Source organism: Leucopleurus acutus (assembly GCF_964270905.1).
Source record: "Leucopleurus acutus genome assembly, chromosome: 1".
Classification (NCBI taxonomy): domain Eukaryota; kingdom Metazoa; phylum Chordata; class Mammalia; order Artiodactyla; family Delphinidae; genus Leucopleurus; species Leucopleurus acutus.
This window is the reverse complement of record NC_139142.1, coordinates 41,254,858-41,273,518: the sequence shown is the minus strand read 5'-3', so window position 1 is coordinate 41,273,518 and position 18,661 is coordinate 41,254,858. Positions and strand designations below refer to the sequence as shown.

The 18,661-nt window shown below is 39.9% G+C and overlaps 1 protein-coding gene across 1 annotated transcript in view; it reads right to left on the bottom strand.

Annotated features, from left to right (window-relative positions):
• Positions 1–18,661, bottom strand: part of CCDC175 (coiled-coil domain containing 175) — a gene marked incomplete at both ends in the record, with an annotated part of 74,969 nt that overhangs the window by 53,319 nt on the left and 2,989 nt on the right. Inside the window, 4 exons of the mRNA XM_082849856.1 lie at positions 4,583–4,705; positions 10,921–11,149; positions 13,794–13,929; positions 17,551–17,662. Of these exons, the coding sequence (XP_082705982.1) occupies positions 4,583–4,705; positions 10,921–11,149; positions 13,794–13,929; positions 17,551–17,662 (600 nt within the window). The remainder of the gene's footprint in view (positions 1–4,582; positions 4,706–10,920; positions 11,150–13,793; positions 13,930–17,550; positions 17,663–18,661) is intronic.

The window sequence follows — 18,661 nt, the reverse complement described above, 5'->3', positions numbered from 1 at the left end:
TGCTCCCACCAAAAGACACAGATTGGCTGAATGGATACAAAAACAAGACACATATAGTTGCTGTCTACAAGAGACCCACTTCAGACCTAGAGACACATACAGACTGAAAGTAAGGGGATAGAAAAAGGTATTTCATGCAAATAGAAACCAAAAGAAAGCTGGAGTAGCAATTCTCATATCAGACAAAATAGACTTTAAAATAAAGACTATTAGAACAGACAAAGAAGGACACTACATAATGATCAAGGGATCGATCCAAGAAGAAGATATAACAATTGTAAATATTTATGCACCCAACATAGGAGGACCTCAATACATAAGGCAAATACTAACAGCCATAAAAGGGGAAATCGACAGTAACACATTCATAGTAGGGGACTTTAACACCCCACTTTCACCAACGGACAGATCATCCAAAATGAAAATAAATAAGGAAACACAAGCTTTAAATGATACATTAAACAAGATGGACTTAATTGATATTTATAGGACATTCCATCCAAAAACAACAGAATACACATTTTTCTCAAGTGCTCATGGAACATTCTCCATGATAGATCATACCTTGGGTCACAAATCAAGCCTTGGTATATTTAAGAAAATTGAAATTGTATCAAGTATCTTTTCCAACCACAACGCTATGAGACTAGATGTCAATTACATGAAAAGATCTGTAAAAAATACAAACACATGGAGGCTAAACAATACACTACTTAATAATGAAGTAATCACTGAAGAAATCAAAGAGAAAATCAAAAAATACCTAGAGACAAATGACAATGGAGACATGACAACTCAAAATAAATGGGATGCAGCAAAAGCAGTTCTAAGAGGGAAGTTTATAGCAATACAATCCTACCTTAAGAAACAGGAAACATCTCGAATAAACAACCTAACCTTGCACCTAAAGCAATTAGAGAAAGAAGAACCAAAAACCCCAAAGTTAGCAAAAGGAAAGAAATCATAAAAATCAGATCAGAATTAAATGAAAAAGAAATGAAGGAAATGATAGCAAAGATCAATAAAACTAAAAGCTGGTTCTTTGAAAGGATAAACAAAATTGATAAACCATTAGCCAGACTCATCAAGAAAAAAAGGGAGAAGACTCAAATCAATAGAATTAGAAATGAAAAAGGAGAAGTAACAACTGACACTGCAGAAATACAAAAGATCATGAGAGATTACTACAAGCAACTCTATGCCAATAAAATGGACAACCTGGAAGAAATGGACAAATTCTTAGAAAGGCACAACCTGCCAAGACTGAATCAGGAAGAAATAGAAAATATGAACAGACCAATCACAAGCACTGAAATTGAAACTGTGATTAAAAATCTTCCAACAAGCAAAAGCCCAGGACCAGATGGCTTCACAGGCGAATTCTATCAAACATTTACAGAAGAGCTATCACCTATCCTTCCCAAACTCTTCCAAAATATAGCAGAGGGAGGAACACTCCCCAACTCATTCTGCAAGGCCACCATCACCCTGATACCAAAACCAGACAAGGATGTCACAAAGAAAGAAAACTACAGGCCAGTATCACTGATGAACACAGATGCAAAAATCCTCAACAAAATACTAGCAAACAGAATCCAACAGCACATTAAAAGGATCATACACCATGATCAAGTGGGGTTTATTCCAGGAATGCAAGGATTCTTCAATATACGTAAATCAATCAACGTGATACACCATATTAACAAACTGAAGGAGAAAAACCATATGATCATCTCAATAGATGCAGAGAAAGCTTCTGACAAAATTCAACACCCATTTATGATAAAAACCCTGCAGAAAGTAGGCATAGAGGGAACTTTCCTCAACATAACAAAGGCCATATATGACAAACCCACAGCCAACATCATCCTCAATGGTGAAAAACTGAAAGCATTTCCACTAAGATCAGGAACAAGACAAGGTTGCCCACTCTCACCACTCTTATTCAACATAGTTCTGGAAGTTTTAGCCACAGCAATCAGAGAAGAAAAGGAAATAAAAGGAATCTAAATCGGAAAAGAAGAAGTAAAGCTGTCACTATTTGCGGATGACATGATACTATACATAGAGAATCCTAAAGATGCTACCAGAAAACTACTAGAGCTAATCAATGAATTTGGTAAAGTAGCAGGATACAAAATTAATGCACAGAAATCTCTGGCATTCCTATACACTAAGGATGAAAAATCTGCAAGTGAAATCAAGAAAACACTCCCATTAACCATTGCAACAAAAAGAATAAAATATCTAGGAATAAACCTACCTAAGGAGACAAAAGACCTGTATGCAGAAAATTATAAAACACTGATGAAAGAAATTAAAGATGATACATAGATGGAGAGATATACCATGTTCTTGGATTGGGAGAATCAGCATTGTGAAAATGATTCTACTACCCAAAGCAATCTATAGATTCAATGCAATCCCTATCAAACTACCACTGGCATTTTTCACAGAACTAGAAAAAATTTCACAATTTTTATGGAAACACAAAAGAGCCCGAATAGCCAAAGCAGTCTTGAGAACGAAAAATGGAGCTGGAGGAATCAGGCTTCCTGACTTCAGACTAAACTACAAAGCTACAGTAATAAAGACAGTATGGTACTGGCACAAAAACAGAAATATAGATCAATGGAACAGGATAGAAAGCCCAGAGATAAACCCACGCACATATGGTCACCTTATCTTTGATAAAGGAGGCAGGAATGTACAGTGGAGAAAGGACAGCCTCTTCAATAAGTGGTGTTGGGAAAACTGGACAGCTACATGTAAAAGTATGAGATTAGATCACTCCCTAACACCATACACAAAAATAAGCTCAAAATGGATTAAAGACCTAAATGTAAGGCCAGAAACTATCAAACTCTTAGAGGAAAACATAGGCAGGCAGGACACTCTATGACATAAATCACAGCAAGGTCCTTTTTGACCCACCTCCTAGAGAAATGGAAATAAAAACAAACATAAACAAATGGGACCTCATGAAACTTAAAAGCTTTTGCACAGCAAAGGAAACCATAAACAAGATCAAAAGACAACCCTCAGAATGGGAGAAAATATTTGCAAATGAAGCAACTGACAAAGCATTAATCTCCAAAATTTATAAGCAGCTCATGCAGCTTAATAACAAAAAAACAAACAACCCAATCCAAAAATGGGCAGAAGACCTAAGTAGACATTTCTCCAAAGAAGATATACAGACTGCCAACAAACACATGAAAGAATGCTCAACATCACTAATCATTAGAGAAATGCAAATCAAAACTACAATGAGATATCATCTCACACCAGTCAGAATGGCCATCATCAAAAAATCTAGAAACAATAAATGCTGGAGAGGGTGTGGAGAAAAGGGAACCCTCTTACACTGTTGGTTGGAATGTAAATTGATACAGCCACTGTGGAGAACAGTATGGAGGTTCCTTAAAAAACTACAAATAGAACTACCATATGACCCAGCAATCCCACTACTGGGCATATACCCTGAGAAAACCATAATTCAAAAAGAGTCATGTACCAAAATGTTCATTGCAGCACTATTTACAATAGCCCGGAGATGGAAACAACCTAAGTGTCCATCATCGTAGGAATGGATAAAGAAGATGTGGCACATATATACAATGGAATATTACTCAGCCATAAAACAAAACGAAATTGAGCTATTTGTAATGAGGTGGATAGACCTAGAGTCTGTCATACAGAGTGAAGTAAGTCAGAAAGAGAGAGACAAATACCGTATGCTAACACATATATATGGAATTTAAGAAAAAAAATGTCATGAAAAACCTAGGGGTGAAACAGGAATAAAGACACAGACTTACTAGAGAATGGACTTGAGGATATGGGGAGGGGGAAGGGTAAACTGTGACAAAGCGAGAGAGAGGCATGGACATATATACAGTACCAAACGTAAGGTAGATAGCTAGTGGGAAGCAGCCGCATAGCACAGGGAGATCAGCTTGGTGCTTTGTGACCGCCTGGAGGGGTGCGATAGGGAGGGTGGGAGGGAGGGAGAAAAAGAAAAAAAAAAATAAAATAAAAATTAGCAACAACAACAACAAAAGAAAAATAGAAGTACAGAGCTCTGAAGTATTTTCTAACTCAAAGAGACAAATAGTCTCCTTTCCATATTAGTGTACTCAATATAAATGGAGAGCCTAAATTCTGTTTTATTATCACACATTCAGAATTAAGGAATCTGCCCATGTTTATTCACTTTGTTATGTAAAATAAAGCAATCTCACACAAACATTACATATGATTCTACATCCATTTGGTCGGTTCTGTATGTATTTTTTAAAAAACATTTTTACAGTATTTTGGCCCATCAAATGCAATGTGTACCTAAGCATTCCAAACTTCTTTCTTTCCATCATATTCCTAAAGAAGAAAACACAATTGCCCTATAACACTTTAAATGTCAGAAAAGATTAACATGCCGAAAACATTCTCCCCCGAATGGCATGAAGATTAATTCATATCAGCTCCTTTTTTAAACCACCTGCTATTAGTTGTATTCAAGGCAGTGTATATTGAGGTGCTTGGGGTCGGGCTTGAAGAAACATAGTTTATTCTTTCTTACCACTCTGCTGGCAGCAAGGGTTTCTCTCATTTTTGTCATTTTAAGCCTTAATGCATCCAATTCTTTCTTCTTTTTGTAAGTCTCCTTTCTCTTTAGTTCACAGAGTTTTTTATATTCATCAATCTGTAGTGACAAACATAATAAACAAATCAAAAAGCTTAAGAGGACAACACAGTTTAGGAAATCTTTTTTTAAATTTTGTCAACCTAATTCATATTTAAGTATACCATATTCAATCTAAGTATATTATCAAATTAAAAAAAACAGGTTTGCTTAGTTTGAAGCATCAGAGGAAAAATAATAAATCACAAGGATCAAACTTAATTATAAAATGTTGAACTAGTAAATTTAGAGGAACAATGAAACAATGATCATTAACAGCAAATTATAAAGGCAACTGCCATTGTAAAATTTACTAGTAAAACATCATAGCAATTGTTACCAGATTTACTGTGCGCTAAGCACATCAGAAGAGTCAAAGGAAGGAATTAAGAATTGTTTGGAAATCTAAATTCACGTTATTTCATGAGAAGTAAAACAGACCAAAAACAAAATCACTGAAGATAGGGCAGCTCACAATCCTAAACAACTTACCATTTTGTCATCCATACCAGCCCCTGAGAGCTAAAGGATCCTTATCTCCATTTACCTGGGCTTGTTTCAAAAGCGCCCAGTATTTGGTAGAAATGTTTTGCAGCTGTGTCTTAAGAGATATTCAGTGGTCAAATGCCCTGAACTGACTGTGACTTGACCACAGGAGTGCTCTGCCTGCGCAGATGAGGCCTAGAGGTGTCAGAAAGTTACCTTTGCTTCATTACCATGTTAAGATCTCTGCCCAAAGGGGGCATTTATACTCTGCTAGGCACAATTCATGCCCTGTGCGAGGAAGCATGGAAGACTGTGCATGCCCTAGCTGCTCTGGCTGCCTCTGTAAATCTCTGCCCCCTTCCTAGAGCCCTGATGACCACCGCCTCCTAATCCTTAAAATTCCCTTATTCCCCTCCCTTCAGGGAGATGGTGCTTTTAGAGCACAAGCTCTCCCTTCTCCACTCCTTGATCAATGACTCGAGTTTCTGATCTTGAACCCGGTCTCGTTTGATTGGCATTTGCAACACTGGGCAAAGGACCCATTGAGGGGGTCACTGATCTGTTGGGGATTGATAAAAGAAATTTTTACATATTGAGATATAGGAACGTGGAGCGACTAGGCCCGTGAGCCATGGCCGCTGAGCCTTTGTGTCCAGAGCCTGTGCTCTGCAACGGGAGAGGCCACAACAGTGAGAGGCCCGTGTACCGCAAAAAAAAAAAAAAACTATACTGAAAACCATGCTTCTCTGGAGCAGCTTCTCAGAGTAATCTGGGAAGATGGCTTCTGAGCTAGTCCTTAGTTTGGCTCAAATAAAAAACTCTTCTATTCTTGTTACAGATTGATTATTGATTATTTTCACTAACAGGATAAATAACAGTTTTCCTATGATTAAACATATTGTGATTACCTGTCAGATCCTATTGAAATGAGTCACCTTATCAAAATCAGACACATCATGGATTTGTCTGGCAAAATGAATTATGAAGAAAAAGGTAACTGAATAGTAAGGCCAGAGAAAGTATATTTAACTCTGTATTAAAGAGTTATGAAAACATGTTTGTGTGGCTTTCCATCAAAGCCACCAGCCAATTCACCCAAAGTGGTTACTCTCAATGAATGTGATCATTATCAGTTATCTCTGCACTAGGGCACAGGTGCATTAAAATGAAACTTGGTGATAATAAATTTTGTTGAAAATTGAAATTCTGTGCTCATACTTTGGCCTAAGCCTTCTCCCAAGGTCTTGGGTCTTGCAATTATAGAAGTAATATTAGCAAAAACTCTTTTGTGTTAGAAGAGAACTTACGGTTTGAAGACTCTGACAGGTGTAAACAGCTTTTCCTTTCTCATTGGAAACAAAGGGAATTAACAGGCTGTTACTATGGCATATGATGTGCATTTAGTGAGCATTAGTGGTTGAGTCCTTAATATCCACTCCCAGTTGGTCTAGCCCACTAGTACACGTTTTCCCTTAGGATCCACTATTGTTCTGGGGTGGGCACTGTCTTAACCTGGCCGGATCAGACATAGCAAGAAACTTATGTCCTTGGTTGGGAAAGGTTTTCTTCTTTCTACTTGAGAAAGGAAACATAGTCCAGTTGTCACTGGCAGCCGTCTTGTGATGAAGAGGGAAACCAGCCTTAAGATGAAAGACGGAGGAGGGATGAGCTACTGAATTAGCTAGTCCTGCAGTCTGCCCAACCTTGGGAATTCCTACTGTGTAAGATAATAAACGTCCTTACTATTTAAGTCAGTTTGAGTCAGGGCTTCTGCTATTTGCATCTGAAAGTATCCTAACCCTTTTCCAGGGAGATAGACCAGGGGTAGGCAAACTACTACCTGTAGGCCAAATCCAGCCTCCACCTGTTTTCGTGAAGCCACATTCATTTATTTAGGTAGTGCTCTTGGCTTCTCTGTGCTAAAACGGCAGAGTTGAGTAGTTGTGACAGAGACTGTATATGGTCCACAAAGCCCTATTACTCTCTGGCCCCTTTCAGAAAAAGTTTGTGGATCCCTGAGAAACACTATTCACAAAAGGAAGGAGAACCTATCATGTTCTCAAATTCTCAATTTGAAGCCCCTCTGGGCTTCCTTCCTTTTAACATTTATATTAAAGAATAGGAAGGGGCTGGGGAGGGTAGAAACTTCCCTTTAGAGCTTAAAATGAAGTTAGAAACTCAATCATTCAATACAGTGATATTATAGAGTGCCTACAACATGCGAGAGGCACTGATCCTGATGCTAGAATTTAGCAATGAAAAAAGCCAGACAAAATCCCTGCCTGGTGGAGCCTTCCTTTTGGTGGGCAAAGCTCAGATCCCATGCCACTACTGACCATTGTTTCAGCCCCTGGGGAAGTAAAGAAAAGGGACAAGGCTCTCCCCACTCCTAACCTATACTGCCCTGCACATTGTCCCTCCCCTGTGTCCATGTAGACACATCCCACTTTCTGCCCCTATAACTTCAGTGAACCCCTCCAGTGTGGGGCTTCCAGACTGCTCATAGAGAAAGTCCAGCAGAGGGCTGGAAACAGTGGGTGAAATGAAGTCCTCTCATCATTGTTGTGGGTAGAGAATGAAAACAGGAAAACCCCTTTAGGTCCTTGTTGTCCTGACTCTATTTCATTGCAATAACAAAAAATCCAAGCAAGGTCTGGTCCAATGATAAGAGTCAGGAATTTCAGTTGACTCCACTACTGCAATGTAGGCTAACAGCTGCCTTCATCCCCGGAAAAGGTCCAGGGAACTCAACTTTTACAAATTCTGTTTGGTGGCTGCAGACTGCCCAAGGGACTCTTTGCCAGCGGCTTCACAAAGTGCCTGTTCTGAGGATGACTAGGGCTGAACTGTCTATACTTAAGAAAAATAATCCATGGTTTTAGTGTAAAACTGTTTCTGAAGCCAGGGGCACTTTAAAGGATAGAGACTCTCAGACCTGACTGGAACTTATGAATAGTCTTATCATGAAACCAATCATCCCAAGAACCAAATTGAGACGAAGGGAGAGGGCAGGGCAAAACCATTAAAAGAATGAGGAAGGGGACAAAGCCGTTGGAGAAAAACAGGATACTCTAAAAACTGGTTAGGGGCTTCCCCTGCCAACGCAGGGGACACCGGTTTGAGCCCTGGTCCGGGAAGATCCCACATGCCGCGGAGAAACTAAATCCGTGCACCAGAACTACTGAGCCCACATGCCACAACTACTGAAACCCGAGCGCTTAGAGCCCGTGCTCCACAACAAGAGAAACCACGGCAATGAGAAGCACACACACTGCAATGAAGAGTAGCCCCTGCTCACCACAACTAGAGAAAGCCCCGAGCGTAGCAACGAAGACCCAGTGCAGCCAAAAAAAAAAAAAAAAAAAACTTGTTAGAATCAATAGGCCCAGGATGGTGGAAGACTTCCAGTAGACCTTAAGCCTCATTATACACTCATTGTAATACATTAGCATATGCTAAATGACATACCCACAGGCACCGTGACAGTTCCCAGGCTGACCATAAAAGGCCAGAAAGAGGGAAGTGGCCCAATTCCTGGAAATCCTCACCCCCTTCCCCAAAATATTGCAATAGAATATTCCTCCCACTTGTGATCCTATAAAATTACTCAGCCCATAAAAACTAACCACCCGCACACCCTGAGGCCACTCTCACTTTCTGAGACAGGTCGGCATTCTGCCTAAGGAATGTGTATCTCGCTAAATAAACTTGCTTTCCCTTTACTTTGTCTCACTCTTGAATTCTTTTCTTTGCGAAGCCAAGCACCCTCACTTGGCAGTCTGTCCCAGGGGCCTGCACTTCCCAGGGAGTGATATTTCTCTCTCTTGCATCAAAATGTTGATCACTGCCAGATTGTATTCTACTAAATTTTAATTAAGACTCAAGAAGTGCAATTTAATAAATGTTCTTTTCTTTCTTTCTTTATACATATATATATACCTTTATGCGTATTTAATATGGCAGGGTTGCAAGCCCAGGTCCAATTTCCTGCATTATAGTTATACCAGTTCCCATGATGCAGAGGGCAGCACCAGGAGCTCAACAGCAATTTCCATCCTGGGCTAGGCCCTCACTGCATGGAGGAAAAGAAGGCTGCTGCTAGGAACACCTAGCACGGAGATAGCCCTGCTTCCCCTGGGGCAACCGGAAGCAGAACAAAGAGGAATCAATCAGAAGCCATTCTGAGGGTGAATTATTTAGAATTCAGGATGCAGTAGCTATCTCCACTGACCCTCACAAAATTGCTGGTCTCAAAATACCCTTCTCTGTTGGGGCTGTGGACAAAAAAATGTGGCCTGCCATTTCAGTAAACAACGAATGTTACTCACCATCAAGCCATCAGCCACTGCGCAGCCTCAGCCTGATGGTGTGCCCTGAGGGGCTTCAGGATGGAGAAAAACAGGATACTGACCCTAGGTAGTTAAGACGGTATCAAAGGAATGATTTCAATGAGCCCAGACTCTTGCATCTTCCCATGCAGAGAAAAGCACTAAAATCATTACCTTGAGATGCCTGTCTTTTTGTGATTAGCAGTAATCTTTTGATGTTGGACTATCTGTTTTTTCCCCCCGGCAAAAACTTCTACATATCCTGGCTCCTCCATTACCTCTTTGGAACAATTCCTCAGAACTATCTGAGAGGCTGCCTTCCCAGGCTACAGTCCTCAGTAAGGTCCTAAAATACAACATAATTCACAACTTCTAGGTTGCACTTTTTTTTTTCTTTTCAGTCGACAGGGCCCTTGGCTCTGCCTAGACCCTCTGCAGGCCTCTCCTCTTGGATTCATTCAGTAAGAGGCACAAGTTCTGAAACCAAGCAGTACACTCTGGGGCTCCCGGGCACAAAAGTCTTTCCCTGTCCCCTGTTTCTTGTTTGTAGGAAATACACTTTAGTCAGCCTCCATGACCTTCCCTGAGTTCCAAAGAGCAGGTTTAAACAGTTGCTAATCAGGGAAGGGAGGGGATCCAGAGACAAGGGAGGAGCAGTGAGGAAACAATAGTGTAGCCTAGGGGCAGAGTCCTGGTTCCTCCTCAAGGGACACACATAACAATATCTCTGAGCTCTTCTACAGCATTAAAACCCACACCAAACGGAAGATGCTAACTACCTGTCGAAGCGCTCTTCATTCCAGAGAGAAGGTCACAGTTCGATAACCTTGAGAACCGCAGAAGCCATCACCAGACCACCAGACTCCAGATGATCTCTGGGTTGAAGGGATGCAGGCCCCACACGCGCCCTGATCCTTATCAGCAACCCTTCCCCTCACAACCCACCCACCCACCCAGGCTGGGGACACACAGTTTTGAGAGCATTAACCCGCTGTGGCCCCCCTTTCTTGGCAAAGCAATAAAGCTATTCTTTTCTACTTCACCCAAAACTCTGAGACTCAATGTGGTGACGGTGCACAGAATTTGGGTTTTGGCATCAGTTCCGGCAGAGCTGAACTGGCTCATCCTGTCTGCAGAGACAACCAAGTGACACAGAATCAAATTCCTAGTACCTACAGTGCTGCATATAAGCAAGGGGCCACCCCAGTGTTACCACTCCTGTCATTCATATTCTTTCCCATGAACTCAGATGCCGCTACACAATCAAACATCTTCCCCACGGGCTCCAGTGTCCTTGAGCCTCTGCTCTATTCCTGCAGAAGATACCACAGGAATGCTTGCTAGCTTCAAGGACAAATAAGTTATTTCTCATTTCCTGCCCTCAATTCTGTATTTTTTTAAAAAATAAATCATGCCACTTACCTCTTGACTCAATTTTTGTTTTTTTTCCAAATATTCTGCTTTTTCTCTTTCCATTTGCTCCTCTACTTCTTGAATATATCGTTTTTGCAATTCTAGTTCTTTCTTCTCTGAGTTAACTTTGGTATAAATCTCATTGATGTAAACAGTGATAGTGGCTTTTTCTTTCATCGCATGGTTGAGTGACAGGACAAAATTTTCATAACGCCTCGCTAGTTCCTCTTGCTGTTCACTAGGAGAAAAAGAATCGTTCTTGGCATGAAAAGGATGGCTTTCCAGGAAGAAATTTAAAGTCGGCTTGATGAGATGAACCACCATAAAGAGGGAAATTTAATGAATACTTATTTTAGAGTTGAATTTGTGATTGTCTAAAGTTGGTTGCGATGAAGGACAGAAGGAAACACAAGTGTCAACCTTGTAACTCTTTATCACTGCAAAAGTGTCTTGTGGTCCTGCCTCACCCCACCCATTCTCACACACCAGGTAGTAACTATGGGATATTTTAGTTTAAAACATACAATGATTCAAAACCAGTTTTGAATAGGTGAATGGAATCTGGCCGGACAAATGGTTTGATACGTAGCATTGCCATAGCTACCTTATCATCCTGAGATATGCAGTTTAAGCCAAGGAAAGCTAAACATCCCACCACTCTTCTAGCCACCTTCTGATGCCATTGCCCTGCAGAGAAGGCCCAGGAGAAGAAAGCTAACCCTCCTCTGATGGAAAGGAGTTGGCGAGGAGGGATCTGAGTCTGTCTTCACTGCTCAGAGGGTGTTTGAAATCTAATTTGAACCCACTTATCTTCTCACAGCTGTAGCCAAATCTGAGTTCAAGAGGAGACATTAACCTCACATATCCATTGCTGGCCACACCCACCTTAAGACTGTGAGAAACATCTACCCCAGGGCTAACAATAAAAGATTTGGAGGAAGGACAATTGGTGACATTTCTCTATTTTCCTTTTTTCAAAGCTCCTGCAATGTAATGACTTTTTTCTTTTTCTAATCTCCAAGGCTAAACACTCTAGTTCAGGCGGACTGTGTGAAAGGCTCAGGAAAGTGGAAACAGGTTGTTGGTAAGTTTATTTTCCAGAAGTCCACTCTACCACAGAAAGGCAATTAAGAGAAGCTCAGGCTACATGGGGCCAGATAATGGGTGCCTTGTAGGTTTAGTAGAGGAAGGCTTCTAAGAATGAAGCAAACTAAGGATTGAGTGGCCTTAATGAAGCAAAGCAAAACAAAACAAGTCAAATCAATACACCTGACTAGGTGTATTGTGCTGGGTTGGGAAAGCTCTCAGAAACGGAATGTAGGACCCAAGGAAATCCCCATCCCCAGTTTCTAAGGACTGTGTCCAGTTTTTGAAGAGTGTCCAGGAGAGGATCACTTGTCAGAGAGTGTGGGCACCTTGATATACATCTTTCTTTGAAAAATGGATGCAATAAGTGATTGTAGCTTGATGATGCTAGCTCATCAGGCAACCCACATTATGTTCATTTGTAATTTGACTTTCCATAAAGATTTCTCTAGAGCAGTGATTCTCAAAGTGTGGTCAGGACCAGCAGCAACAGCAGCATCTAGGAACTTGTTAGAAATTCAAATTCTTACCCCCATTCCCCAGACCTACTAAATCAGAAATCTGGGGTGGAGGTCCCAGTAATTTAACAAGAGTTCCAGGTGATTCTGATGTACACTCAAGTTTAAGAATCACTGGTCTACAGGGGTGTGATGGTGCTGGTCAGTTGATATGAGTATTCCAGCCTGGATGTTATCTTCCTTGTTATTAGTTTAGAAATTGATAGTCTAGTTGTGATCGTGGCTAGCATGCACCATGCACAAATCTGCACGTGAATCCCTAAGAGGAGTTAGAGTACGCAGTCTTTCTCAAACTTACATGGTCATGAACTTTCTTTTTCATGGAGCATCTCCCAGAATAGGTGTTCTGAGGACCTACTTTGGGAACCTGTCCCTGGGCCTTGAGGTCCCCACCTAACTCCTGATGCTTTGATACCTTGTGCACCAAGCAACCTTCTGATTCTTTTAGCTTCCCAAGAAGATTTTTTCACTATGATGAGGGCTCTTTGAGTATTTCTTACTCCAACAAACTGAAAGTCTGACATTTATACATTACTTTTGAGAATTTACTTGTAGTACTGAGTTATTCTTCAGGGTTTTATTGTTTTTTTTCTTTCAGAGTATCTCTTCTTCCGTGGGCTAAGACAAGATTTGTAATCTCCATTTTATAGATGGAGAAAAGCACTTCTTCCACAGAGGGGGAAGTGCTAACAACACAGCTGAGGAATAAAGAAAAGAAACTAACAGGTGTCAGCTCTCATTTAATTGAAGATAAAATCTAGGGCCAATCCCATTTTCAACCCTCCAGTAGATTATAACTGAATGTCTTTAAGGAACTAAGCTAGCTACAATATATCAGGTTTGATATTATATTTGCAACACAATACCCAGAAAAATTTCTTGCTTTGGTGGTTGAGGTTTGTAAACTTAATTTTACTAAAAATGAAATGAAAACCACGGTGTGTTTCTACCTTTGGAGGTGGGGTGCGAGGCACTGTGTGATGGACACAGAGTAGTTGCTGCTGGGAAGCTGAGTTCCCTCTTAAATTTGACAGGTCTCCTGGCTGTGGTGGTAGAAGAGTTTCTGCTCTCTTCCCAGCTCTCTGCAGCCATCGCACACCCCTCATCAGCCCAGTCATCTTCTATAAGTGATCTCCACCTCTTAACTTGCCCTGCACCAGTTCGGACCAGAGGACAATCCCTTAGGAAAGATTTCCCACTTTAGCCCCAGCCCCTGACTCCCTCAAATACTAAAAAAAAAAAAAAAAACCCAACAAAAAAAACCCTGAAAAAACCTACCCCAGAGCTTTATTAATTTTTTTCAGATCAAGTATTTTCTTCTTCAGAAACTCTATTTCATCATTTATCTTCGTAATTTTCATGTGTAATTGATTTATCTCAACAAGATTTAATCTTCGGGCATCCCTGACACATTCTTAAAAGTAAGTGGAAGAAATGTTATTCAGTTACTTGAGAAACTGCACAATTGTAGATACTGACTTTTCAAATAATAAACAAATTATGTCTTTCTTTGAAATATTCTTCTAATTATGTTCCTGGATCAGACACCTCTTAATCATCCCTTTGGGCCCTCTCAATCTTACCTATCAATTATTTCCCTTATTTCAGCTGCTGCTATGGTCGGTGACCAGCTTTCTATGAGCTCTGCACAATTTCAGGCGGTACAGTCTGATAGCACCTGATTCCTGCCTGTCCTATCCACTTCTTACCTGTCTAGGACGTCCTTGTCACCTCTACCATGGGACTTCTTTAGACACTCACACCCCCCATGCATGTGTAACTGAAAGTTTGGGAGGTGTGGCAAGCATTGGACCAATCGCAGACAGGAGTCACTGCTTAGGTGTTCCTGAGAAGAGGTAACACTGTGTCTTGAGGGTGTATTCTCATACTCAACTACCTGCCGTCAGCGGCAGTCAACATCATACTGCACGCCATATTAGCTCTCCATTCTCCCTGCTTTGGTTCCTTATCCCACCCTCCTCCTCTTTGGATTGTATGTCCTAATAAAATAATAGTGCAAAAGCCATTGCTTCTGGCTGTGCTTTCAAGGGAACCCAGTGTGTTAAAGAACTAATTACTCATTAATAAATAACAAATCAGTGTAATCACATAAGACTTCAAAGGATTACCTCAGCGCTTGATAGATATATGGTTAAAATGCATGAATTTTTGAACACTGCTGTTTAGAAATGGATACTGGGCCATCCATTTCTATGCAATGAATTCCCTAGAAACTGGCTGGTAGCTCCCCTGAGAGAGTTGGATCCTTTTTTTGGAGGCTACAGTTAAATTGCTCATTGCAGCAGGGCTTTTCAAACTTTATGTCCTGAATATGCATGTGTATCACCTGCGGATATTGTTGAAATACAGATTTTGATGTAGTAGGTCAGAGGTGGACCTAGAGATTCTGCATTTTGTAACAAGCTCCCAGGTGATGCTGATGCTACTGACCCAAGGACCATACTTCAAGCTGAGAAGCTTTAAAACACAAGGTCAATTAAATTTACTTGGCTAAGTATTCAGTGTGTATCAAGGACCTTACAAGCTAGCATGGTATTTCTTTTTCCTTCTAAAATATTTTTCCTGCTTATAAAAGTAACCCAATCTGGACAGTAAAAAAAAAAAAAAAAAAAAAAAGGCAACCAAAGAAAATAAAACGAAAACATTCTTAATTCTGCCTTGAGCACAGATTAAGTCTTATTGTTTATCTGCATGTAGGAGTTTGTTGTATTTTCCCTGCCAAACTAGACTAACACTGTGCAAATTCTTTTATAACTAACTATGTCACTCAGGGTCTAATTGGGAGATAGAAATCTTATATTGAATAGGGAAATTTTAATATAAAGAATTATTAACTGTAGCAGAGAAGTAGAGTAATGAGGGAACGAATACTAAGAAAGTAAAGAGAACTCTGAAGACTTTAGGAGTACTAGGTACAAGGAGCAGCCCTACAGGGGCTGTAGGAAGCAGCACCTCCAGACCTGAGATCTAGACCTCATTGAAGAGGTCTGTGGCTCATTGGATGGCAAAGAAGTTTGTGAAATGTTCCGCTGGCAGAACTTACTAGAAATATGGCTTCTGGGGGCACTGGGGGGACTGGTCCACAGGGAATTGCTGTACTTCAGAACTCACTGCAAAACCACCTAAACGGTGCCAGGGTACCTGCCTCACAGGGAGCAATCTACCATGAAGCCACTCAGGGGATACTGGAGGGAGCTTCTGGGCACCAAGGACTGTTGCACGCCACTGGCAGAAGCTATCTGCACTGCAAGAGTCGGCCAAGCTGAGCACACTAGAACAGGAAGACAACCCCTTTTTCCTCCAGTAACCCTTCAGTGCTCTGTACTGACAAAGCTTAACATTGCGCCAGCTGGCAAAAGGGGAAATTTACAGCGCCCCAGCTCCCTTATGACAGAGCAGACAATGAACGTAGACTTGGAGCTGCAAGGGAACATCTACTTTAAAAATCTTTTTTTTTTTTTTTTAAATTTAGACAACTGTTTTAGGTTGGGCTCCCTGGGAAACAAATCTTAAAATTTGTGTGTAAAGCTCTGAGGAACATCTCCTCTGAGGACATAAGGGTTGGGCAAGGGTGGAGCGTTTAAATGATGATGAGCTGGAGCTGTGATGACACTTCAGAGTTATTCCACGTGGAACAAGGGAGGCAGACCTTTGTACTCTCTTGGTGACCAATCACTGAATGTGAGCAGCAGTTGGGAGGGAGTCTAACTTGAAGTGAAGCTTTTCTCTTTTGTCTAGGGCAATTCCTGTAGAGGAACTGAGCTGTGAGCCTCAGCCAACACTCCTGGCAGCTGGAAAAATAAAGTTGGAGCCTGACCTTACACCAAATACAAAATTTAACTCAAAATGGATCAAAGACCTAAATGTCAGAGCTAAAACTATAAGACTCTTAGAAGAAAACATAGGGGAAACCTTCATAATGTTGGATTTAGCCATAATTTCTTGGATATGACACAAAAAGCACAGACAACAAATGAAAATATAGATAAACTGGACTATGTCAAAATTAAAAACTTCTGTGCAACAAAAGTCATTATTAACAAGAGTGATAAGGTAACCTATGGAATGGGAAAAAATACTTGCAAATCATATAAGGGGTTAACATCCAGAATATATAAAGAATTCCCACAATGAAACAAACAACCTGATTAAAAGATGGGCAAATGGTCTGAACAGACATTCCTCCAAAGAAGATATACCAATGGCCAATAAGCACATGAAAAACGCTCAACATCACTAATTATTAGGGAAGTGCAAACCACAATGAGATACCAATTCTTATCCATTAGGATGGCTGTTATTTAAAACAAAACAAAAAGAGAAAATATCAAGTGCTGGCAAGAATGTAGAGAAATTGGAATGCTTGTGCATTGTGCAAGGGACGGTAAAATGGTGAAGCCACTGTGGGAAACAGTATGGGAGCTTCTCAAAAAATTAAACATAAAATTACTATATTACCATACAATCCAGCAATTCCCTTCTGCATTTATACCCAAAAGAATTGGAAGCAGAGCCTTGAATAGATATTTCCACACCCATGTTTGTAATAGCATTATTATTTACTATTTCATTGTTATTATTATTTTGTAACAGCATTATTTACAACAGCCAAAAGGTGGAAACAATGCAAGGGTCCATTGATGGATGAATGGATAAACAAAACATGGTATATACATACAATGGAATATTGTTCAGCCTTAAAAGGAAAGGAAATTCTGGCACATGCTACAACATGGATTAACCCCAAAGACATGCCAGGTGAAATAAGCCAGTCACAAAAGGACCAATATTGTCTTTAGTCTATTTACAATAATTATATAAATTCAAGTCATATATATTATTTCCACTTAAAAAGTAAGGGAAACTTATTATGGATCTCACTATATTTGTGTTGTATACTCTTTCTGGCTATTTTTTGATATGAAATAACTATTAAACTCATCTTGTTACAAGTACTAGGCTCTATTTTCTTATAAGATAAACTAAATTTCTATAGTTGATAACCTCACAGTACCTTCGAATTCTCTGCTAACACTAGCAGGAAGAGTTTCCAGTAGAAAATATAGTCTGCTGAGTTCCATGCTTTCAATTTCCAGAAGATCAATTGTGGATTTTCTCATTTCTTCCTGAAAATGTAAATTACATAGTTAAAAAGTTAAGACATTAAAATAATAAGATTGATTTCCTAAACAAGGCCCTGTAAATGTTTTCAGAGATCAAAATTTGCTTTTCAGTAAGTACCTTTTGCCATTATTTTTATTTGGAATAGCAAGTGGGAAAAATAACTGTTCTTCAATGAGTTTTTAATGTGTCATTGTTAATTTATCTTTTAATTTCTGCTGATTTTCTTCTACTCAGAAATTATCTTTCGCTATGTGTGTGTGTCCCTTGTATGCAGTTTCAATAAATTTAAAAGCAAAGACTCCAACAAAAGGGTGACATTGAGAAAGGAAGCTTCTTGGGACTTCCCTGGTGATCCAGTGGTTAAGATACTGTGCTTCCACTGCAGGGGTGCGGGTTTGATCCCCAGTCAGGGGACTAAGATCCCACATGCCAAGAGGCAAAAAAAAAAAAAAAAAAAAAAAGAAGGAAAGAAAGCTACTTAATTTAAAAATGGAAAATGCCTATAAAACTATGCTTAGGTATAAAAAGAACAGTGGTTTTCTTATACCTACCTAAAAATATCTCCCTGCCTATTTGTTTGGAGATATATATATATATATATGGGGCTAGTTTCAAAAAGGGAAAAACATTCAAAAATCTGCTAGTGGAAAGAACAGATAAATCACCTCTTAAATAAACGGTCATAATGGCTATAGTTACTTTATGACCTGAGAAACTGCCATTGTATTTTATGAATAATAAAAAAGCAGGTTGCATAACTGTATATTTAGTAAGACCACTTTTCTGTAAAAAATAAAATTCAATACAGGAATCATCTATATCCTGAAAGTAGTCAAGACATTCAACAAAGAGTCAATCGTGATTGTTTTAGGGTGGGATCATGTTGGTTTTTACATTCTTCCTTTTGCTTGTCTATTTTTTTCTAAATTTTCCAGAATAAACACGCAATGCTTCTATAATAGTGAAAATGTGTTACTTTAAAAAATGGGAGGATTTATCTC